This window comes from Triturus cristatus, chromosome 3_1, assembly GCF_964204655.1.
Source record: "Triturus cristatus chromosome 3_1, aTriCri1.1, whole genome shotgun sequence".
NCBI lineage: Eukaryota > Metazoa > Chordata > Amphibia > Caudata > Salamandridae > Triturus > Triturus cristatus.
In genome coordinates, this window is record NC_140583.1 from 1,141,240,954 (window position 1) to 1,141,266,218 (window position 25,265).

General features: G+C 41.5%; 1 protein-coding gene across 1 annotated transcript in view; it reads left to right on the forward strand.

Annotated features, from left to right (window-relative positions):
- LOC146861627 (contactin-associated protein-like 5) overlaps nucleotides 1-25,265 on the forward strand; it is a 1,270,002-nt gene that overhangs the window by 279,404 nt on the left and 965,333 nt on the right. The window contains exon 3 of the mRNA XM_085645996.1: nucleotides 15,817-16,010. Within this exon, the coding sequence (XP_085502122.1) occupies nucleotides 15,817-16,010 (194 nt within the window). The remainder of the gene's footprint in view (nucleotides 1-15,816; nucleotides 16,011-25,265) is intronic.

The following is a 25,265-nucleotide window of genomic DNA, read 5'->3' on the forward strand; positions in this document are numbered from 1 at the left end:
GGCAGGTTGGGTGCAGGGCCTAGCAGCAGGCCTCTAGACACAAATGAGAAAATAGTTTCTTTCTATACCGTCACATGCTGTAAAACTGAAAGCATTTCCTAAAGAGGATACTGCAGTAAATCAACAAAATGAGGATGTTCATTTGAAATAGAAATTATGGTTTGGTGCACTAGAAAGCTAAAACGAGGACACATTTTTTATGAATTCTGGAATATCTTCCTTATCAATGTTAGAAAAAAAGTCTATTATGCTTTGTGAAACGTATTTTCAACACCAGCAGAAGATAAATAGTTCCCCATTTTTATACTGCAGTTTCACCACAGTGTTCAAATGAACAACTAGAGAGCTAACATTCTATATTTATGACAAAACAGTGGTACACCTGAGTGCCTTCTACTTGTTTCTTTCTTTTTTGATTTTCTATAGCGTTGTACCATGCTTATTAGTGTATCATGGCTCTGGAAACCAGACATTCCTAGAAGGTACACAAAACCAGCAAAGCTATCAGAGACTGCTGTTTTGGGAAATAGCCAGGTTTTCATAGTCTTCTGAATTTCAGTAATACTGTTTCAGATTAGAGATAAATAGCATATTCCATCTCACTGCTGCAATCAAACAATATCTGTCTTACTTAAACTTTAGATGGGTTTCTGGCGTTGTGTAAGATTTGCAGATCATAGTGCACTGGAGGGGTAAGATTGCTTGAAACAATGAGAGAGTGGTAAGCTGGTGGGAGAATAAAAGTCTTTGAAAACTAGACAGAGGGATTTAAAGAGATTACGCTCTTTCACCAGCAACCAATGTAGGAAAGCAAGAACAGGAGAAATATGTTCCTTACAGTTGATTCTGCTATCCAGTCTGGCTGCAATATTCTGAAACATCTGCAATTTACTAATGAAGCAAAAAGCCAATAATCGTGTTTGCATTGAAGAGGGTCACCGGGAGCATGGATGGCATCACGTGCGATGGTCGGTGTGCCATGAAGAGCAGAGCGGGCGTAGTAGTCAGGTGGGCTGGAGCTTCACATTGGCAGTCCCCCACGGGCTGTTGCTGCTATTGTGTGAAGAGATGGGCTGGTGGTGGCTTGTGCTTATTTGTAGAGCAAGCAGCATAGTTCAGATGTGAGCGGGACTGTTTGTGGTCATGAGGAGCCCAAAAGCATGATTTCAAAAGCTCAAGAGCCACAACAGGGGTCCAGAACCTGAGAGGCACTATTTGGGGGTCTGGCGCTCACTGAATATGGGTCCAGGAGCTGATAGCTGATGGGGAATCTTTTATGTCTCTGAGGCTCAGATCAGGAGGCCAGCAAACTAGCCCTTTTAGTCACTCTGGGGTTCAGGATTCAAGGTTAGGTTGCAGGTCTGGTTCTTCTTCCCCAGGCAAGAGGGTAGCAGGCCGGTACAACATGGCAGCAGCTCCTTTCAGAGTAGCAGTCCAGCAGAGTGGCAGCCCTTGTAATTGCACAACAGTCCATTTTCCTGCCAGAGTATCCACAGGTCCAGGAGTGAACTGAAGTGGTGGCTGTCTAGGAGGAATATGCAAAGCCCAATTTTCTAAAAGTTTCATTTTCAGAATAGTGAGTTAAAATCTGATTTCACCATAAGATAGGATTTTAAATTAGGATTCTAGAGACACCCAACCAGTTATCTCTTCCTATTTGAAAATTACAATTATAAAATATATTCCAATGTTATTCTACGGGAGAGGTAGTCCTTGCAGTAGTAAAAATTGAATTCAAGATTTTTTCACTATCAGGACATTTAAAACTCAAAAGTACATGTCCAACTTTTTGAAGAAACTATACCTTGCATGTGGGGCTGTCCAGGACCTACCATGGGGTGACATATATATTTAAAAAGTTAGGTTTGGGCCTGGAAAAAGGTTTAGTTTGCCAATTTGAAATGCACACACAGGCTCTGCAGTGGTAGGCCTGAGATACGTTTAAAGGGCTACTTAACTGGGTGGCACAATCAGTGCTGCAGGTCCAATTATAGCATTTAGGTTGCAGCCCTGGGTACATGTAGTACCTCTTTACTAGGGAATTAAATATACAATTGGATATAAGCCCATTCTACCATGTTCTAAGGAAAGAGGATAAGCACTTTAGCACGGGATAGCAGTGGTAAATTGCTCAGAGTCCTAAAGTCAACAAAAATGAATTCAGCAAAAAGTGGAGGGCAAAGTCTAAATGATTGTTGATGAAAAATGTTTGTTGATGACCCTACTTAAAGGGCCAAGTCCAACTGTGTTGCATATTTGAGTGTTTAGATTTATCATTTTTATTCAAACCTAAGCACAGCAAGGGATGGATTGGTCTTTATAAGAGTTAGGTTTACTATTCCTAGTCCAAACTAAGCAACAGTAGGGAAAGTGTTGGACTTTGGAGGGATCAAATTTACTATTACCACTTGTTTGCAGAAGAACACAAGCACATAATTGTTAAAAATGGGGGTCACTTGTATGCATCCTGTCCAAGTAGGAATCCTTCCATCTAGTCAGGATAAGGGTGTTATACACCTAAATAACCCCTGCTCACCCACTTGATAGCTTGGTACCAGTAGACAAGCTTATCACAGAGGCAATGTGTAAAGTATTCGTACACATCACACACAGTAACAGTTCAAGCACTACAAATGGACACTACATCATTTTAGAAAAAAAGTATCTTTATCTAAACTAAACATAACCAAACAACAAAAATCCAACAATCACAACTCAAAATATGACTTATAAAATGTTTCAAGCAATTCTGTCTATAGAAATCCATGAATGCATGATTTTTACTTAAAGTACCTCAATTGCGTCAAAATCCACAAGGCAAAACAGGGGCAGTGGAGGGAAGTTTCAGAAAACACAGCAATGCGTCAGTTGCTGAGTCCTTGAGGAGGTGATGGATAGTTCAGATGCACGCAGGAGAAGTGATGCATCGAATCTGGACTGTAAGGGTAGTGATGTGCCGATTCCAAGATGATTCTAGTGTGCAGGTGCTGTATCGGTGATGTGTGGCGCACAGGTGCGATGCGTGGATATCCAGGACGCACTGGAGGTCAATGCGGTAGTGGCAAACAGGCGCTGCGTAGATTTCTTCAGTGCTGGTTCCACAATGCGTTCCTTCTTTTAGCCGCACAGCAGGGCCTGCGTCATAGTCGATGCAGTGGTCTCGGACTTTGGATACCGGTGTGCTGAACTTGGTGTGCAGCACTTCTTCAGGCTGCTGACAGGTGTCGATTTCTTCAGCCGCACAGGGCTGTGTTGGTATGGTCTCCCGCACAGCATTGCTGTGTCAGAAAATACGATACCTTTGGTATCGCTGTGTCAGAAAATACAGCCGCAAGAAGGGCGAAGAGTTGTTTCTGTAGGTTTCTTCAGTTTTTTTGTAGTTCTTTCTGGCAGGAACAACCTTTAAGGGCCCAGAACTGGATTTGACACCGCAAAGCAGGTCAGAACTCCCAGCAGTGGATTTCAAGAATGCTGCAGGTGAAGTCTTTGTGTCCCTGAAACTTCTTAACAGTAGCCACGCTCTACTTCAAGCCCTTGGAGAAGCTTTTTAAGCAGGATACCACTGCAAGGCAACGGTCCAGTCCTTCCACTGCCTATAGACAGAAGTAGCAACTGCAGGCCAACCCAACAAAGCAACACACACTAAAGGGGAAATACGTCTCCAGGCACCTCTTGGCAGGGTCCTCTTAATCCAGAAGTAATCTAAGGTTCTGGGTTTTTAGCTCCAGTACTTTTACCCCTTTTTTCCTTTGGAGTCTTTGCTCAGTAAAACCAGATCTGTTTTCCTGGTCCACTCACATTACAGTGGGGTGAGATAGCATTGTGCAGGACGGCCATAGCCTATTCAGGGGCTCATGGCAACTTCTCCCACCACTCTAGCCCAGGATGACTCTTCAGCATATGCAAGGCACACCTCAGCTTCCTTTGTGTGAGTATCTGGAGTGAATGCACAAACAGCCCCTGTCACTCTAAAACCAGATGGTATTTACTATCAGGACATGTAAAACATACCAGTACAGGTCCTACCTGTAACATACACTGCACCCTGCCCATAGGGGGGGTACCTTGGGTCTACCTTAGAGAGAACTTACATGTAAGAAAAGGGAAGGTTAGGTCTTGGCAAGTGGGTGCACTTGCCAGGTCAACATGGCAGTTTATAACTGTGCATGCAGACACTGCAGTGGCACGTCTGAGACACATTTGAAACACTACTTGTGTGGGCGGCACAAATGGTGCTGCAGGTCCACAGGTAGCATTTGATTTACAGGCCCTTGGAAAACACAGTGCGCGTTACTATGGGCTTCATAGTAAATCAAATATGCCAATCATGGATAGCCAATCATAATTACAATTTACAAAGAGAGCATATGGACTTTAGTACTGATCAGTAGTATTAAATTGCCAGAGACGTAAAGCCAACAAAAGCAGGTCAGAAAAAATAGGAGGGAAAAAGCAAATAGTTTGGGGAAACCCTGCAGAGAGGGCCAGGTCCAGCATGAATTGATTACCTTTCCGGAGAAGATGTCAAAAATGGTGATGATGTATAATTATTCTGACTTTTCACTTGCCCATGTTTTCCTTGTGAATGAAGTCTTTCCAAAATATGGTCACCAGATTCTGCTAGTCCTACATGTATGGAAGTGAATTGAATGAGAGGCAATACAGAAATACAGAAGAGTCTAGTACAGTGCCAAATAAGTCACATATACATATTTTGTATCTTCCATCTTTTATTTTTCTTGTAGAACTTCGTAAAAACAACCAGCCAACGCGTTTCGCCCAAAGCATGGGCTTCTTCAGGGCACAAGGGTATGAGTATAGGATATGTCCTCTGTCGAACAAGTCAGCAAGTAAAAGAGCGTCAAATCTGTCGAGCTAAAGTATCAAGACAAAGAGGTTCAATGAGCAACGGTAACCGGTCAATGTCCGTTTTGAGACTGATTGAATGTCAGTATTAGCCACATTCAGGCAAGCTATCCGGAGCCGTTTCCATAGGCGGCGACCCGTACCAAGGTAGGTGAAAAGCCTATGGAAACGGCTCCGGATAGCTTGCCTGAATGTGGCTAATACTGACATTCAATCAGTCTCAAAACGGACATTGACCGGTTACCGTTGCTCATTGAACCTCTTTGTCTTGATACTTTAGCTCGACAGAGTTGACGCTCTTTTACTTGCTGACTTGTTCGACAGAGGACATATCCTATACTCATACCCTTGTGCCCTGAAGAAGCCCATGCTTTGGGCAAAACGCGTTGGCTGGTTGTTTTTACGAAGTTCTACAAGAAAAATAAAAGACGGAAGATACAAAATATGTATATGTGACTTATTTGGCACTGTACTAGACTCTTCTGTATTTCTGTATTGCCTCTCATTCAATTCACTTTCAAGCATTTATTTACGTTCTACAAGCAGCAGAACGTTTGAGGTGGGCAATATTGCATATTGTTAGTGACTGATTCTGGTGGTGCAGTCTCCTCTGACCCGGCTGCTTTCTTTCTCCTTTTGTCTATACATAGTCCTACATGTAGAATGAAAATCCTGTGAGAAGGACGAAACATCTTCTGGTGGTTGCCAGCACTGCTTGTCTGATAAATGGCTACAATCAAATGGTAATGTCATCAGTTTCCTACGTTGTTCTGACCCTCCACCTTCACTCTTCTAGTGGCCAACTGAACACGGCACAGCTTGTTCTCTAGTAAAGTCAGTTAAAAATCTAGAATGATTTTTGACTGTGGGCACTGCATCACATCCCCACTTAATACTGTCACAACAGTGGTTTTCCTACCAGTGTTTTTTCTTTTTTTTCTTTTTAAAGTGTCTACTCCTTCATGATGAGCAAAGAGAATGTGTTCCTTGGGTGATGGTGGGCAGGTGTCTTACATTGACAGTAACTATTGTGGTTGATTACTGCTATGTAGAACCATGGCACTTACAGGGTACATGCGATGCCTGAAGCTGCCATGGTTACCGGAAACAAAATGAAGGGGCATTGGAGACTGGCTTATGGGAAGACAGGAGCTATGTGGCCGTGCTGTACAAGCTGGTGGATTAAAGAAGACTTTAACTGGTAACCATGTCCAGAGTACTTCTTAACACTGGTGACAAGTTCCTGTGAGTAACAGGACATCACCTAGCACTCCTCAATGCTCTCTACTGAATGAACCCATTTTGGCACTTCGTTCAAGCTATTGTGGGTATCATGGCTGTGATGGCATTAGCACAGGGTTCTAGTGTTTGGGCAGTGCTCAGGGGTGAGGCGCATCATGTAGCAGTTGGGGGCAGAAACACACAATTAATAGTGGTGGAGGCCACAGTTTAGCACATGCCTGGTCAGAACTTCAAGAAGCGGCACCACAGAGACTTACTGCATGCATGCTAGCCCCAGTTCAGCATTAAAGTTTTGGGTGGCCGTGGTTTAACACACACCTGTCAGCATTTCAAAGTGCTTTGCCATAGAAACTTACAGTGTGCGTCAGTGTCCCAGTCCAGCAGGCTGTGCTCACGCACATTGTCCAGTCGTGGGTCAACAGGATGCTTAAGAGGATTGCTGCCGCAAGCACCGTCTGTGTGATCCTCGTAATTACACAACAAGTGTGGAGTCAAACAGGATTAGCCGTGCTTCTGTCATACATCCATTTTCTCTGTCTGAGGTTTCTGAGCTCCAGCTAATACGATTGGGGGCATGTTTCACAGTATTAGCCAATCAGTAGCTCTGTGGTGTCCAACCTATGCCGATAGTATTTGGTTGCAATTTGTGAACTACTAGACTGGTGTAAAAAACATGGACAAGTTGAGAAAGAATATTCCCCACCGTTTGACATTGTAGTGTGGTAGCTGGTGAAGCAGGAATCTATTCCCTGCAGTCCTCTTTGTATAAGAATTTTCCATTGAGGATTTGGAGCACAATTGCATGTCAGGAACACTGGACACAACTGTTGTTATATTAGATCATTATTTTAGATTGTTAATTATGGAGTTGTTATTTTAATTCACTTATTGTGGAGTTTTTATTTTGGCTTTATTAGTCTATCTTTTTGTTTGATGTTGCTGTGTTTACTTAAATTGCAGGTCAAAATGTCGATGCCTAGAATTTCACAGCCTCATTAATTCTTATTTGAGTATGGGGAACAACTTTTGCCTTGGAAGAAGTTGAAGAAGCTGTTCGACTCATAGTTGATTGCCATAGGGGATGAAACATTTTCGGCTGCAAGGAAGTAAGGAGTCTTGTTACACAACTTAGGGACTGAAGGACGTAATATATATGAGAGTCTTGATAAGATTTTGATGGGCCATGCTGAGGGTCATCCTAGGGATGATTTGAAATGTCACTTATGATACTAAAATATCATTTTGGTCAATGCATTAACATTGTCATGGAAAGACACAAGTTCTTTTCCAGAGTGCGGGCGCAAAGTGGGCAATTATGAGGCTTCACTGAAGACTTTGGTGCGCACATGTGAATTTGGTGACTTCGCTTACTCTCTTATCAGGGATCAACTTGTGCTTTGAACAAATGACACAAGGATTCAAGAGAAACTTTTGATCAAAAACCCCACTTTAAAGGATCAGTTAGACATAGTAGGAGGAATGAAATACACCTGGTTGGGTTAAGGAGATGAGGAGCACTCTTCCCGCTTCGGTTGACCTATTGACCAATTCAGGATCAGAAAAGCTAACCAATGAGGACCATAAAAAACATGAAGACAATAAAAAACAAGCCCACAAAACCCTTGGAGCCAAGGGACTGGTTCAAGGAAGAGACTCTAAATTTAAATGCTTCAAGCCTGGTAGTTTCAGCCATTTGGCTAATAATCCCAATTGCTATACAGGCAATGCTGTGTGCCGGGGTTGAGGTAAGAGGGGACATTATGCCTGTATGTATAAGAACAACAAAGTACAATAGGTATTTGAAGAGGAAGAAGAGAGGGTTATTCTGCAACTGTCTCTTCCTAATGAAAGGATGAATGATGTGGAAAGTGAACTTGATGGTGGGCAAGTTAGAATGTGTCATGACCATTGGTGGGAAAGAATTGGTGATGCTTGTTATTCTGGATCTCGATTTAACCTCATTGTAGAAAAGAATTGGGAGATAATCTATGAGAAAGATGGTGTATATTTGCTGCTTCCTGACATCAAACGAGAGGGTTATGGGGGAGCAACTATAGATTTGATTGCATACACCGTCATGAATATCCACTTAAAGGGGAGGGAGATGCTCTTCAAAGTTTATGTGGCCAAGCGCGGATATAATCTTTTAGGCTTGCGGCACCTAAATCTGGGGATCATATTAAATCCAAATTCTAAAGATTGAGTTCTTTTGGTTGCCAGGGAGAAGAGTACTTTACCTGTAATTCAAGAGATTCAGGCTGTGTTCAGAGACGAGTTTTTTTTTTTTTTTTAGGAATTTCAATATAAGATCATCCTTAAAAAGACACCAAAGCCTCTGGTACACAAAATGAGGAGGGGGCTAATTTGATGTTGAAACCTCTCCATGTGGTAATTAATAATTAGTTGTCTATGGGGGTGATAGAGGAAATTGAGTCCTCGGAGTGGCTGGTTCAAATAGTTTGGGCCCTTAAGAAAAAAGGAAGTAAAATGATAATGGGTGTGGACTAGAGGGACCTGAATTAGAACATTTGGGTGGATCGTCAGCCTCTGCCCAATACAGCGGAAGCTTTGTCCTTGCTCAAAGATGCTTGTTGTTTGATGTAATGGACTTGTCTGCTGAATACCATCAGGTGCAGTTACATGAAGGCTCAAAGGTGCTAACATCTTTTGTGCCACTGCCTGGGGCTTTCAGGTCTGTGAGGCTGACCTTTGGGTTGGCCACAGCATGTTTATGAAAATTGTACTCAAAGGGAATGACTGCGATGTTCTTCCAGGAAAATATCTTAGTCTATGGGAAGGGCACATAGAGTCATGATCGGGTACTGCACCAGGTCTTAACAAGAATTAGAGACAGTGGTCTCACCATCAAGACAGAAAAATGTAAATTTGGACTCAGTTCTGTCTTTTACCTATGACACAAAATTTCAAGAAGTGTGATAAGTCCCAAATTAGAATTGGTAAAATCAATTTTAGATGGACCCACTCCTGCCAATAAGGATCAAGTCAGATCGTTCACAGGGCTTGCACAATAATACACCACATTTATTCCCACTTTTGCCAGTGTGATTTAGCTATTTAGACTGCTTCTCAAAAAGGGGGCTGATTTTGACTGGTTTGAAGACTGTGCAGTAGCATTTAGGGTTGTCAAAGACAACCAAGCTAAAATGCTAATGTTGGGACATTTTGACACCTTCAAGATGACTTACCTTACCATTGATCCTCCAAGTGTGCAAGGTCTGGGTGCTGTATTATTACAGGTGGTGGAAGGAAAGGAGAGAGTAGTTGCTTTTGCCTCTCGTTCCCTGCATGATGTGGAGGAGAGATACTCCGTTGTAGAGTGGGAAGCTTTGGCCAGTGTTTGGGCAGTGCATCATTTCAAAATCTTCTTGTGGGGTTTAACCTGCTAAGGATTGATCTCATGCCCTTGGTTCAGTTGTTGGGATGTAGGAATATTGACACTACCAAGCCTGCATCAAAAGGTGGGTGGAAAGTTTGATTGAGTTCAATTACCATGAGGAATACCAGCCTGGAGCTAGGAACATACCAATGGATTGTCTGTCCAGACTACCAGTGGAGAGAGATTGTGGACTGGATGCGGTTGATCATGAGATTATGTGGGCCAAGGAGACAGCCATTAATGAAGCTGAGTGGGAGATGGAAGCTGGAAAAGACAGTGTCAGGAAGTAAGTCTTGCAGTATCTGATGATGAGTTGGCCTTATCTCAGGAGCAATTCTGAGGAGGTCAAACCTTTCTGGGAAGTCAAGGAGGAGTTGTGCATTGTCAATGGAGAGCTGTACCTGTTACCTGGCTCATGAGGGGTATCTTGGTAGGAATCAAACCAAGTCCAGAATTAGAAAATGCTATTGGTGGCATGGTGTTGACAGGCAGGTTGAAAGTGTGGTTAAAGACTGTTGACAGAGTGCGGGGGTAATACAGCCAGAACTGTTAGAACAGTCCCTTTGTCACCTGTTGAGGTCCCACCTGAGCCCTGGAACATGTTAGGTTTGGATATTGTGGGCATGTTTGAGTTGTTACCTTCTTGGGAGAGATTTGTATTGAACCTGGTAGACTGCACTTCAAAGTGGGTTATGGCAAAGTGTGTGAACTCTGTCACCACTAGACACCTTTTTAAGAGAAATGATTGCTTGCAAAGGTGTGTCCAAAACATTATAACAGATAATAGGGTACAATTTATATCCACTGAGATGAGGTTGTTCCTGGAGGATCTTACCATTAACCATTACTTAATGGGCTTATATTCTCCTCAGGTTAATGGTTTGGTGGAGAGCATTACCCATTAGGTCAAAGCTTGTGCTCACACAGAGGTGGAAAAGGGTGCTTAAAGGCGGTGCTCTGAGAGAAACTCTGGGCACACTAGAATGCTCCGAACTTGATCACTAAAATGTCTCCTTTCATGTGCTTGAAGGGCAGGTTAGCGGGCGGCAATGTGAACACTTCTTGGTTGGATTTCAACAAACAGGCACAAAAGGTTGACCCCCAGTCTGTCAGCCTGCACCAACTGAATTACAAGAAGCGATTTGATGACAGGCACAAGGTGTGTGCTCATGTAAGGTGTGCAGGGGTATGGTTTTCATTATAAGTCCAGTTTGGTCCTCCAAAGGAAGATCAAATTCCCAAGATGCATAATTCAGGTTAAGAAGAATGTTGTGGTGGTGGATGTTGGAAGTGTGTGGAGTATGCCTCGTTTAGAGGAAGGTCAAAAGGTACATCCGATGAGGGTTGCAGTAGTGACCATAAAGAGGGCAATGCTGTTGATAACTGTGAGGGGAGGGTGGATGCCGGGGGTGGACTATTTCTATGTGATTCCCTCTTTAGTCACCTTCCTATCAGGAGACCAAAGCATTTGGAGGACTATGTTTACATTTATGTTGACATTTAAATTGTGCATTGTTGACACCCTAATTAAACTCTCTTGCATTTTTGGTTTGCTTTGGGTTATTATGCATGTAGATATTATGCACCTTCTACATTGTTTCTTTGCAACTGTATACTCATGTTTTCCTATTTTCTCATGTGTTCCTCCTATTTTAGTTATTTTCCTTGCATCAGCGGGGAATGTCTTTTTGTGTTATCCTATTGTACATTTTAGTATCACTACTAGTTCTAGGGCAGGTATTGTTAATTATTTAAAAAATGTTTCAAAGGGAGATAACTGCTATGTAGAATCATGGCACTCACAGGTTCCATGTGATGCCTGAAGCTGCCACAGTTACTGGAAATAGAATGAAGCGGAGTTGGAGATTGGCTGTTGGGAAGACAGGTGTTATGTGGCTGTGCTGTACATGCTGGTGGCTTAAATAAGACTTTAACTGGTAACCATGTCCAGAGTACTTCTTAAAACATTTATTTCGATTTTTCTTCTTCCAGAGTAGGCTGATAATTAAACGAGTAGCACATACTTAATTTGTCTGTCACTGTATAGACACTGTATTAATGTGACAGATTTTTCACTATAACTTTTTTATGCTTGTTGGACTTGGCCCTTTTGCAGGGTCATCCCTGAACTTTTTTCCTTCCTCCTGTATTTTCTCTGACCTATTTTGGTTGGTTTTATGACTCTAGGCACTTTACCACTGCTGATCAGTGCTAAAGTGTATATGCTCTCCCTATTGTAAATTGATGTATGGATTAGTGATTCCATGATTGGCTGGTTTGGTTTACATGTCAGACCCTAGTACAGTGCACCAGGAGTGCCCAGGGCTTGTACCACCCACAGACCACAGAAGCAGCCTGTAAAAGTGTGTCTCAGGTCTGCCATTGCAGAGCCTGTGTGCAGTCTGGTACTGACATGCTGACTGGGCAAGTGCACCCACTTGCAAGTCCCTAAATCTTCCCTTTTCTTCATATCAGACACCCCTATGGTAGGCCCAAGGGCAGGGTGCATTGTAGGTAAAAGGTAGGACATGCCCTAATGTGTGTGGCATGCCTTAGTAGTGAAATACAGCCATTTTCGTTTTTGACTATAGCAAGGCTACCTTTCCCCATAGGCCAGAATGGGCAGTTTGATTATTACATCTTATAATCCTAACTGACTCAGGGAACTAGGTAGAAATTCAAGTTTAGTATGCCTGAACTCAGAATGATAAAATGCATCTTTTAGTGCAGTTGGTTTTGACATTCTGTGTTTGAAAATATCACTTTTAGAAAGTAGGTATTTTCTTGTCTAACCATCCAAGCCTGCCTCTGCTAGGTTGTGTATTCCTTGTCTGGAGTTTGAGTGACAGGGGCCGGGGGATTCCAGGAGACAGGGTGAGTCAGCACAGGGCTGAATAGAGAGATCTGCATGTAGATGGGTGGGAGGAGTTGCACCTGGGACCTGAATAGGGCTGTGCCTTCCCTCCACAATGCTGGCTTCACCCCCTGTGGTGCGTCTGATGTCCCTGGCCTGCTCTGTGAAAGGAAAGAAGGAGTCTTGTCAACAAAGTAGTCCAGGACTAACCAGAACTGGTTTGGACTAGGCAAAAGCCTCTCTGCCTTCAGAGAACAAAGAGACACTGAGTATAAATATTGGGACTCAAACCCAAGAACTTTAGATCACTTTGGGAAATGTGGTAAATATTTAATTACCGGTACTATTTTTTATGCGATAAAGTCTATTAAGAATAACTCAGTAAATATAAGAGGCAGAATCCGTGGTATTAGAGGTTTTAAAAGGCTTTATTCCTATACAAAGGAATACAATTCGAATTGTGGGCCTTCTATTCCATCACCACGAAAGTTCAGGAAGGAAGGGGCATACATTATTGACAGATAATCAGTTTCATAGGAAAATGCATTTACAGTGAAACAGATGCAAGAGGCGTAACAGCTGATAAGAGAGATAAAATATGCATACGTAACCAAAAAAGGCATAAACATGGGTGTAACTAAAATACGTCATTAAACATGATGTCACAAATGGGTGGATCCATAAAAGAATCCTGCAATGTCAGCAGAAATATCTGGCAGAGATGCGCGCGCAGCTGCATGACGTGTGATTGACGTGCAACGAGAGGGTGAAGGGGACTTGGCATTTAGCTCTACATGTGGAGACAGAAGTCTGGGGGTTATGTCAACCTAATCCCAAATTATATCTAATATCCTATGTTTAAAGAACTGGGTTATCCAAAAGGAAAGGTCTCTAGGATAGAATCTATTCTATACTGACTGTTAGTGCGTGTACAAGCGTCTAAGTGTCTACATGAGATGCGAGGGGGTAGGAATATTCCATGGTAACGGAGCTATGCTTTACTTGCATGAGGACAGCGAGGCCTGGCCCCTTTGCACGGTAGCTGAAGGAATGTTTACCTAAACTGCTAGACAGGAATGCATCGGATGAGGAGCGGAGTAGATAATCTTGAAGGTGAAATACAGTTTTTGGCAGGCAATATGCTGGATCAGGCACCGTTAGCCGCGCAGGGAGTAGGACAAAGTTCATGGATACAAATGCAGGCTCAGACTGGAGCTTTCAGAGGCAGAAGGCAGGAAAAGGCTTGATGACAGAATTCTGGGCCTACTCGCCTGAATCTGTAAATTGTGGAAAGTGAACCACATAAAGTCGGTGGCCTTTCATACTTAGGAATGGAATATCTGACCCATTCATGGCGGATCTGAAAGAGGACATGTTGACGGTGGACGCACATATATTTGCGTCTTCAAAACTGGAGTAGGAGGGAACATACATGTACTTATAGCATGCACATGGAGCCGTTGGGGTCTACGATAGGGGACATAACTGATCACAAAATTCATATTTCCTCAGAAACAAGAAGAAACCTTTGCTGAGGAGAGGAACCAGAAAGACTGAGGAGTGACTAACCCTAAGCTGAAGTGCTTCTTGGGGGATTGGCCTGCAGTGGTTGCCTAAACTGCCAAAGAAATGAGAGAGGAACTTTGTGTGTACTTTCATCAACTTGTAAAGGATCTCCAAGGGCTTGAGAGAGAGCTTGCCTCCTGCTGAAGTCTTAGGGACAACAGACTTCACCCACCAGCTCCCCAAGAGTTCTTTTGGAAGTGCCTGCTGCTGTGCGAGGCTTTCTGAAGGACTGCGTGTTGCAAGGAGCTGGAAGCGTGACTCACGAAGAAGAAGTGTGTTGCCGCCGCAGCCGCTGTCATTGCATCCCCGAAGAAGATTATCGACGTCGCATCAGATGGCGCCGCATCAACGGAGAAGTGTGTTGCCACCGCTGCAGTTGTCGAATCATTGCCGATGCGCCTCGCCTCGCCGGAGAAGAGGATCGTTGTTGCATCAGACACCGCCGCATCACCGGGAAGCGTGTCGCAGGGCCTGTCGTGGCTCATAAGAATCGTTGAATCACCGCAGGGCCGCCGAAGCGCCTCTCATCGCCAGAGAAGAGGATCGACGTCGCATCAGATGCCACCGCATCACCGGGAAGCATGTCGCAGGGCCTGTCATGGTTCAGAAGAATCGTTGAGTCACCGCAGGGCCGTCGCATTGTTGCCAAAGCATCTCGCATTGCCGAAGAAGAGGATCGACGTCGCATCAGATGCCGCCGCATCAACGGAGAAGTGTGTCACCACCGCTGTAGTTGTCGCATCGTTGCCGAAACGCCTCGCATCGCCGGAGAAGAGGATCGATGTCACATCAGACGCCACCGCATTACCGACAAGCGTGTCGCAGGGATTGTCACGGCTCAGAAGTATCGTTGAGTCGCTGTACGCCCATCGGGCGTGCATGTACCGTGTCGCATCAAGAAGAAGATGCCATCTTTGTTTCTTTGTACCTAATCTTCATCGCATATCGGCGTTGCGTGCCGCAACACCACAGAAGCGCAGTAAGAAACCGATGCATCACCTCCCCTCGCAGAGAAGAACCGATGCATCCCCTCCGCATCAGTAGGGACCCAAAGCATCACCGTTCTTGCGTGTAAGGAACCGACGCATCAACTGCCCTGCAACACTTTCGTTGTATAGCGTTACGAATCCTAAGGTACATTGAACTCAAAGTGTCGCATTTTAACATCTAAAGAGAACTAAGCTAATTCTACCATTTTAAGTACAGTATTGTGGATTTTTGTTGTTTATGGTCTTGTGTTAAATCTATATAAAGAAGAATCATTTTTAATATACAACTTGTGTGGTGTCCATTTGTAGTGTTGTCACTGAGTTACTGTATGTGTTCACAAATGCTTTACACACTGCCTCTGAGATAAGCCTGTCTGCTTGTGCCAGGCTACAAAGGGGTGAGCTGGGGTTATTTTAGGAGTGTACCCCCTTACCCTGACTAGACACAAGGGCCCATATTTGGTCAAAGGTACCTACCTCTGCCAACTAATGTCCCCCAAATCTAACAATGCTAATTATGCAATGTGAAGAGTCTGCCATTTCAGTATTAATGGTAAAGAAATCATTATGTTTTTTAGAAATGCTTGTCTTTATGTTTTGTGTTAAGATTGTACATTGTAACAAGGAAAAGAACGGAGTTGCAAAAATGTAGCCCTAAAATAACACTCTGAATATGTAACTAGTTCCACCAATTAAATATTAAATATTATTACTGTTAGAAGTACATGGCAGCTGGCTCATTTCGTGTAATTGACATACGACATAAAGTCACACACTTCATGAGAATAGACATAGTAAGTTATAAGAGGCCTTGATCTCGCTTTCCATTTTAGTAACAAAATAAATAATACATTCTTTGTAGAGATGTTTGCAATTTCCATCCACCTCTTTTTCTTCTTCAGGTACTGGAGGTTGGTCACCACTTGAATCCAACACCCAACAATGGCTTCAGATTGATCTAGGAGACAAAATGGAAATCACTGCAGTCGCCACACAGGGCAGATATGGCAGCTCAGATTGGGTAACCAGCTATGCTGTGATGTTCAGCGATACAGGACACAACTGGAAACATTATCGGCAAGAAAACATTATTTGGGTAGGTAACCTTCAGTGTAATCAATCAAGTGATTGAGCAGTTAGGATTTTTGCTTATTTCAGTAAGATTCTAATTGTTAAACATTTGGTTACATTAGTGATGAAGTCATATCACCACTTTATGAACTGGGATCAGGATAATTTTCATAAAGTCGGCATTCCCTTGTGAGGGCAAAGTCAGAAGAATTGACAAAATGCTACACAATACAGTACAAGTCCACAGCTGATATGCTCAGTCACCCATCTATCAAAATTTCAACAAATCCCATCACAACACTTTCCATTTCAAGTGTTATCCAAAATGCATTACATATTCAGTTATTGACACCGAAGTTAACCATGCCTAGGGTTGACAGTTACACCTGACATGTGAAGCCAAGAAAGTCAAACATTTGTTGCAAAAGTCAAGAGCATAAGTTTCAACATTAGAAAAATGTGAAGTAGTTGATTATCGGTAGCATGGACTGGATCGTTTGCAGTATAAATTTTTTTTATTCTATGGAATAAGAGAGAAAAACCATATATGAAAATCAGTTACTTCTACGTATGTGTATTAGCAATTTCTATGCAAAGAAGTTGAAGATAGGCAAGATGTTGAGATAAGGTGAAAAAGGTTGCAAGATTATAATGGTTCTATTACTTTTTGCATTATATAGAAAGGTTATATTGTGTGTTGACTCGAATTACGACTAAGCCATAAAATTCTAGTTCTAACCCACTACCACATTACACTGTGTGCATTGATTACCAAAATGTAATCCTTCTGGGAAAATATTTATGAAAACTTGAACAAATCCTTGGATGTGAATTTGATGGGAAACCTGTGTGAGGCTCTTTTGAGGAGGAACCTACCTCTATGAGAGCAAAAAAAACAGTAAAAGTTTTCCTATGTGTTTATCTCTCTTCCTCAAATATGTAATTGTAATAATAGGTATTAGATTTGATTATTTGGGCATATGATTAAAAGACAGGCAATTCCAGAGTCATCCTCCTAATAATGGTGGTCTTTTTTACCATTCACACCAACTCTTTCTTCACAGTGCGATACAGCATCATAGAACAGACTGCCACCTACCTGTTCTTTCCAAGACATTTCACATAAATAGGTTCGCACCGTGATAGGCATTTGTCTAAATCTCAATCTTTCCCAAGGTTTCAGGTCCATAGAAACCATGATTGAGTGAAGATGCCTTCTTACCATAAGCTTCATCAGCTGTGGATTGCCTTTTGCCTCTAGCAGTAGACATTTTGAATGAATGTATTGTGGGTATTTCCCTCCTCTACAATATATGTTACATGATGAATAGTGTTGCTGTAAAGTTCATTAAGAGAATTTGTACAACCAAACAAACGTGGAGCACATTTCAAGGTAATTTTTAAAGACATATTATTAGCAAGTGTTATGGTAAAAAGATTATTGAATTCATTTTGTGAAAATTGTGGGACTTTCATAGTGAGTACACTATGGAGATTCATGGTAAGCAGATTATAAGAAGAGTCTTAGTATTTTCAACATTAAAAGGTTCATGAGGGGTTTGATGGCAGCACATCAATAGTGAAATTATGTTGAGAAGAAATGAGATGGTTCAGAATGCACAGGTTTGTGTGGAAGCAGAATTTCGGAATACTCTGCTGAAAACATTTGGAAAGAATCCATTGTAAATTCACCATTATGGATTGTTTGTAAGTGTACAGGTTTAGGAAATGCTACAAAACATTTCAAAGAACTGCATGTCTTTTATTGGTACAACATATGTTTAAATCAACCTGATTAAATTTGCTTTCATTTTAATTTCAATCTGTGCATCAACTTAAAATCTCTAATGTTGTGTGACACCCGTGAATGTTATACTTCCTCCTATGATTTCTTTTTTACCTACATGGTGTCAATCTCCCTATTGATTCAGCTGTAAATGTGTTACACAATCATTCTGTTGCCATAATGATGAGGAAGTGTGGATAGTTGTAACAACTATATTAAAACATTGATTAAGAAATAATTGTTAGTTGGCATACAATAATTTGCCAATCAATATGGAATAGACTATTTAATTCCATGTCATACTAGGAATCATCTAAGCCATATCAATATTTTCAGTAATTGAACTGTGTCTGAGAACTTCTTTTTTATGCTCATATAATATGCTCTTTATTGAATCCTTCCATAATTTAAGTTTTCATTAAAGTGAGAATAAGACTCAAATTGAGACCTCAGTTTATATAACATTGAGAAAAACTCCAAGTAAGTCTGATAATTATAACAAGTATATTTTATCATCAAAGTCTCTAATGTCCTGAATGTACCAGGGCATTACCAAGATACACAAGGAATCTGATCTTTTTCAAAACTAAGTACTCAGACTGGGATAATGTATGAGTGTGCTCCGATTGTCTTCACCTGCAATCATTCTTAGCTGTAAAACATTAAATATAGGCCTTGCGATCCCGCCATGGTCAAAAGTAGTAATTTTCTAAAATGTGTTTCTGCATCTGAAATGTCATATTTTGTCAGTTCATAAGACATAGGGCCTGAGTATGACTTTAGCGGTCCTACAGTGGGGGCAGCAATGTGCTGTCTCCTGTAGGACTGCCAAAGTCATGGTGCGGCTGCCCACCAGACTAGGAGTCAAGTGGCAGGCGGGCTTGCGGTGGTCTGACGGTGGCTGCTGTTAGAATCATAGAATTGCCTAACATGCTGACCGCCGCCGTCATAGTGCTGACTCTACCTTCTTGCATTGTGTGGCATACATGCCACACCATGCAGAAACTGTAGTTGCAAATCCATGGGGCCGCTACATGTGTCCCTCTGTATGACCCCCAGCGCAGGAGTGGCAGTTGCCTCTCTGTCACCCTTTTCATGGCAGGCTCACTGGACAGGAAACTTGTAATATGCTCAGCGGTGCCACAGTGGCAGCGCCTGCATATTGCTGCCCCTCTCAGCCCTGCCTCCGCCACTCAGGATCCTTGATCCAAGCGGAGCCGCTAGTCTTGTGGCTCTCCAATCGCCACACTCAAAATACTGGAGGCGGACCTGCAGTGTAGCGGTGTTTGGACCGCCTCCACGAGTACCATAACCAGGCCATTAATTTCAATCAGTGATGACAGTATGCCTTTCACAAATATTGCTACATAGCTTTAGATATGCCGCTTAATTACTTTTATACATTGAAAGTCTTGAAACTGATGCACAATTTGGAAAATGTATTATGCACTTACAACAACAACCCACTTGACATATCTGATGCAAAGTACCAATTCACAATGCACAAAAGTTACCTGCAATACATAATTGTCATTGTGATCCAGGTTTTTTAATTCAACACACATAGAGGCCCATTAGAATGTCGGGCAGATCGCCACCGCCCACATGGTCTTCTACATTGTGGGGGATTCTGGGGGGTGGAGGGTGCACATGGGGGTACCTATGGTACCCCCCTGCATTTCAATGTACAGCATGGCAGGCACCGTGCGGTGCCTGTCACGTTGCGCATTGAAAGGCACAACTTGCTTTTGTGGCATTGCGGCGGGCGGCAATGTTACAAATGCGGGATGCTCCTGCCAGTGTGGCGGGCGCATCCTAATTGTAGTTGCGGGACCTACGCATGCATTGCGTGCTGCCCCGTTTCCCGGGGGTATGGTGGGCGGACAAAGTCCACCCGCCATAGTAATGACCCTCATAATTTGGCCTCATTCTCCTGATTGTGATCCGTATGATGCGTATATCACAGCTCCCAACATGGTAAACAGTCTTTGATGTAGCCTCAGAGTGTCATTGTGACACTCAAAGAAAACATTGCCCGCAGGATTAGATAGAAAAGAAGCACCTCACGTGACTCACACTATCACGCGTAAATGCTTAACAGCCCTCCTTCTTTTACAAAGGAAGGAGTGGTAACTTCCTGCTGAGGGCAATATTTGGAAAAATCATCAAACAAAAAATATTGTGATACATAAATATTATGTCAAGAACATCAAGGTAGCAAGAATATCATGGAATGATTTTGCTGTTTTGAAAATGTTGGATACCTTTTTTTTTTTAAATAATGTATTAAATAATATATGTTATGTTATGTTATAAGGGCTCAATACTGTGTTTATAGGGGAAAAGGGTGGGAAGATTGTTAGGATAAGAATTTTTTCTATTTCCTTACAATTTATTTTAATATTTATTTTTGGTTTAAAAAATGTAAACTAGTATTTTAACTATTTAGTAAAACAAATTGTTATATTTGTTATAAACATATGTACACAATCTGTTATTTTTATTTATTGTTGCTATAATTATATGTTATGTTTATTTATGTATATTGAGTGTAATAATTTGTTAATTTTCTAATTATGTGCTTTATTGCATTACATAATGATATTTTTAACTATATAATATTTATTTTTTGTTTTATAAAATAAATTGTATTTTATGTGTTTACTTCGTCATTTATTCATGTTTTTTTAATATAAAATTTTTATTATGAAATAAAATAATATAATTGAATGTGTGGTTTAGCTGTAGCAATAAATAATATTGTAATGTTTTAATATTTACTTATTTGACTTTTTTATATGATTTTTAGATTAGATGGGAGTGGAAATTGTAATTGTCAGAAATCTAGGGCCTTATTACGAGTTTGGCTGTCCTCCTGTCACACCGCCACTGCTGCTCTGACAGGAGGACCACGAAGCCCATGGTGCCCTGACCATTTTGGATTCTGAGTTCAATCCAGGGTGCGCGGGCAGTGCTGCAGAAGTCTCATGTAGGCTTATAGGTGCCCCTTAACAACAGACTGCTGTCATAACAGCACCTGCAGCACATTCCTGCACAGTGTAGCATGCACCATGTGATGCATGTCACACCGTGCAGGACTGGAGCTGCAATTCCTGGTGTGCACAACATGTGTTCACATGCATGCACCCTCAGGCCCAGAAGCAGCAGGGAGTCCTGATATGAACCATTGGTTGCATCTCTGCCACCCTTTTAATGGCAGGCTCCCTGCCATGAAATGAGCAGTGGAAATGCTACTCTGAATATGCTCGCCATTGCCGCAGCTGCACTGCCAGCATATTCCTCCTCCTTTCTGTTGCGCCACAGCGTGGGACCCTGGATTCTGGCAGCCACAGCAGTCCTGTGGCAGTCTGACCTCCAAACTTGAAATATGGTGGGCGGACCTGTGGTGGGGGTGTTCGGACCACCACACGTACTCGCCTAGGGCCCTTAGTGTCCAACATCTTCCACTAGTTGTTTATAGTGGAGTGGGTATTTCATTTTTTTACATACATTATTATTTGCCTCTTATTTTAATAATAAAGGTACATGACATAGTTTGTCATTTATTCCTCAACATTTATTCACTGTATATGTATACATTTTTTAATACATAGACATGTGAATGCATGAGAAAAAAAACAAATGTAATACGTTTTTCAAATTAAACAAGTTATATATTCTTTTAGAATATTGTTTGACATATTTTTTTCAAGTATGGTACAATCTTAATTTTTAAATATTTACATTTCCCCTGTATCATTTTGTATATCTTTCACATAATTTCTAAGTACATTATAAATAATTCTACATTATTCATTTATCTAGTAATTCCATGTTATACTTTATATAACTTTTTCATATTCTTATGCAACCTTTATTGAGATATTTTATAAAACTGTTGCACTTTTTGTACACATTTTTTAAACATTTTCATTTTGCTCACTGTTTTCTATATTGAAATATTCTTTTTTTGTTTTCATTTAACTGCCATTTTTCTTCTGCTCACTTTACTTTTGTAGTTTATTTGTGCCATTTTTTAACGGTTTTCCTGGGAGTGTGTCACAATAAAGTGCTGCTGCTGGGTGGATAAGGTAAGATTTTTTAAAGGTTTTAAATAGGTTTTTTGAGGTAGGTGGGATGTAGGTAGAACTAATTAATGGCAGTCTAAGTGTTGGTTTCCACTTCTTGGGTTTTTTACTTGTACTTCGTGCCATTTTGTTTAACTGTGTTCTCTTAGGCCTAGTTTAGTGGTACTGTATTGTTATTTTATATAATCTTATGTTATGTGTTTTGCATAGTTTTAATGTAGTGTTACATTATGTTTGAAGATAGTATTTTCTGTGGGTTGATACTGTATGTTTTTACAAGAATAGGGATTAGGGCTGGGCAGTGAACTCTACTGCTCCACCAGCAGAGTTTGCGGTGTTTTGCCAACTCTGCTGGGAGTGTGGAGTTTTTCAAATAGTCATGGCAGTGCTCTTACTATGAGAGGCCACACATTTTAAATATTCTTCTTTATACTGAAACTTTTCAACTTTTTTTACATATTCCCTCCAAATGCATCCCGTCCTCCAAATTATGACAATAGACTCCTGCAATTCTGTCTCTTCCTCTAATGTGTTCCCCTATATGTGGGTTCCCAGAGAGTGGAAACATATGTAAAGACAAACACAAATTGTCAAAGGGTCAGCGATTTAGCAGTGGAGAAGGTATGCACTATGCTCTCTCATGACAGAGCAAGAACAAGTAGAAAGTGTCTCCAGGGATCAAATGGATACCTTCCCAAATATAAGGAGAGCTTTTTGAGCTAAAGGTGGTAAATTTTATATATGTTGACTGTTCTCCTTAAAAGCCTTTTACAACCAGTACATTAGCCCCATCAGTCAGAACATGTCACTCACACAGGCTCCTCAATTGAACTTTTTAAAACTTGGCAGTAGTGCTTTGGGTCCTTTCACGTATAGTCTTCTGTGTGTGTGTGTGTGTTTGTGCAAGTTTTGCTTTGTTTCCATCTGTGTTTTTTTTTATTTCTGTGTCTGTTTTTCTGTTCCAATAAATGTTCTTGTACGTTTTTTTCTGTGTTTGTATGTTTCTCTGTTTGCCTTGGTTTGCATGTGTATCAATAATGTTTCTTTGTGTATGTCTTTACACATGTGCGTTTCTGTAAGTGTTTTATGGGTGTTTAGGTGTTTCTGAGTGTACGTGTACATGCATGCATATATTTATATAAGTGTGCCTCATTGTATCTGGTTACTTCATCCAGTTTGGGGTTTTATCTTTATGTATGCATAGTTCTATTACAGTGCATTTGTGTCCATATGCTTGTTTCTATATGCACTTCAATGTATCAGTTTCTGTGCAAACTTCAATGTGTGTTTGTCTCTGCTGTTTGGTGGGTGTGGAGGGGCTGTTGTAGGTTTCAGTATGTCTGCATGGTGGCTGTGTGTCTCTGTTTCCGTGCATGCCTCCATGTGTGTTTGTTTCTGTCTGTTTTGTGGTAATTGTAGGTTTCTGTGTGTTTACGTAGCATTTGTGCATTTCTGTTTCCCTGTGTACTTCAACATGTGTTTGTTTCTGTCTGTTGTGGAGGTGATTGTGTCTTTCTGTGTGTCTGCGTGGTGTCTGTGTGTTACTGTTCACTTGCACGCTTCAATGTGTGTTTGTTTGTCTTTTTTATGACATTGAGTCTATGTTTCTGTGTGTGCATGTGTCTGTGTATGTTTCTATGTGTGCTTTGGTGCATTAATTTAAAACAGGGAGGGGGAGTCAGTTGTCTCTCGATGCAGCGGCCTTAGTTAACAATGGGAAAAAGAAATGACTTTAATAATCCCCTTCTGTTTAGGTGTGTTGTAGTTCACACCACATGATTTCACTTTCCTTGCAGGAGGTTAACAGCAACATCAAAGGATGGGGGCGGGGGTAAACAAGATGCATTTATATCTCTAATAAAGTTATGTTGTTGGGTCGCGTCACTTTAAATGTTAGGCAGAAGAACTCTCTGCTAGCAAACTGATGCTGATTAAATATGTTAATGAAATGTCCAAGGCTCTTAGCTCTTCAAGGTACATGTACTGTTCGTGGAAGTTAAATGCACATTTTAATTTCACACCAGAAGTCTTGTTCACTTTTCTCATGGGCACTAATTATTGACATGTGCCAGTATCATAAACGCTGGACAAAATTACTGTGCAGGAAATTAGAGAGTTTCGGAAGTGTCATAGGGTGGAGAGGAACTCAGCGGAATGCCAAAGAGTTTATATGAAACTTGGCAGATCTGTGCATAGTGCAACTCTGCGAACTCCTCTCACCTCTAATTCGGAACTGAAGTTACAATACGGGCATATGGGTTTTGTGTTTTTTTCCTAGGAAAATTATTTTGTTTTCTACTAAACTTTAATTTCCTCTCCTTGTTCTGGTTTCCTTTTGCTGGTCTTTTTCTACTATCTTTTAGGTTTCTTTTGGTTGGAATTCTTCTTGGATTTAAAATGGACCTGTTTCATTACTGCAATATTTGGGGGGTTTACATTTAATTTACCTCTTTTTGGTGGATTATAATTTTACAACATGGATATGGGTGAAGAGCTAAAGCTACAGAACAGTGAGTTTTATTTATCAGATTATTTTTTCCTTTTGTTATGCATGTATATTTGATGTCATTGTTAGGTGTTATTTTGTATTTTATGTGTTGTATTTAAGTAGGTCCAGTTTATTTAATTTGCAATTTTGAGGTTTGTGGTTACTGATTTGTTTTGTTTTGTAACTAAATATTAAGTGCGTTTATTGTTTGATTTAAAATCTCTACAATAAAAGCAATCCTAAAAACAATCATGGAATGTAATGATAGATACCAATTGAAAAATCAAGTGCAAAAAACAAGCAACATAATTTTTCCATACAAATCGTACAAGTCCCGTCCGACCCGTGAAGTACGATTCGTACGGGAAAAATACAACTTTTCCCGATCAGATTTGTACGGATCGGCCCGATCCTTACAAATCGGATCGGGAAAAGTTGTACCAGACGGACCCGGACACTTTTCCATACAAATTGTAAAAATGCAGTCCAACCGTACTAGTACGATCTGGACCGGCTTTCCAATTTACGATTTATACAGAAAACATCCCGTACACGGGGAATGCCATTACCCGCTACGAAGCGAACTTTGTACGACTCGTATCCCGGGAAAAGTTGTTCCAGGGGTGCGAGTCGTACAGGGGTACGAGTCGTACAGGCATACACCCCCTGCAATGTGTATGTACGGTGTGTAACCCAACATCGTGTATGTACTGTGCGTACCCCCAACATCGCGTACCCCAACATCGCGTACCCCAACATCGCATACCCCAACATTGCGTACCCCAACATCGTGCACCCCAACATCGCATACCCCAACATCGCGTACCCCAACATTGCGTATGTACGGTGCGTACATACGTGATGTTGGGGTACGCGATGTTGGGGGTACGCGATGTTGGGGTACGTGATGTTGGGGTA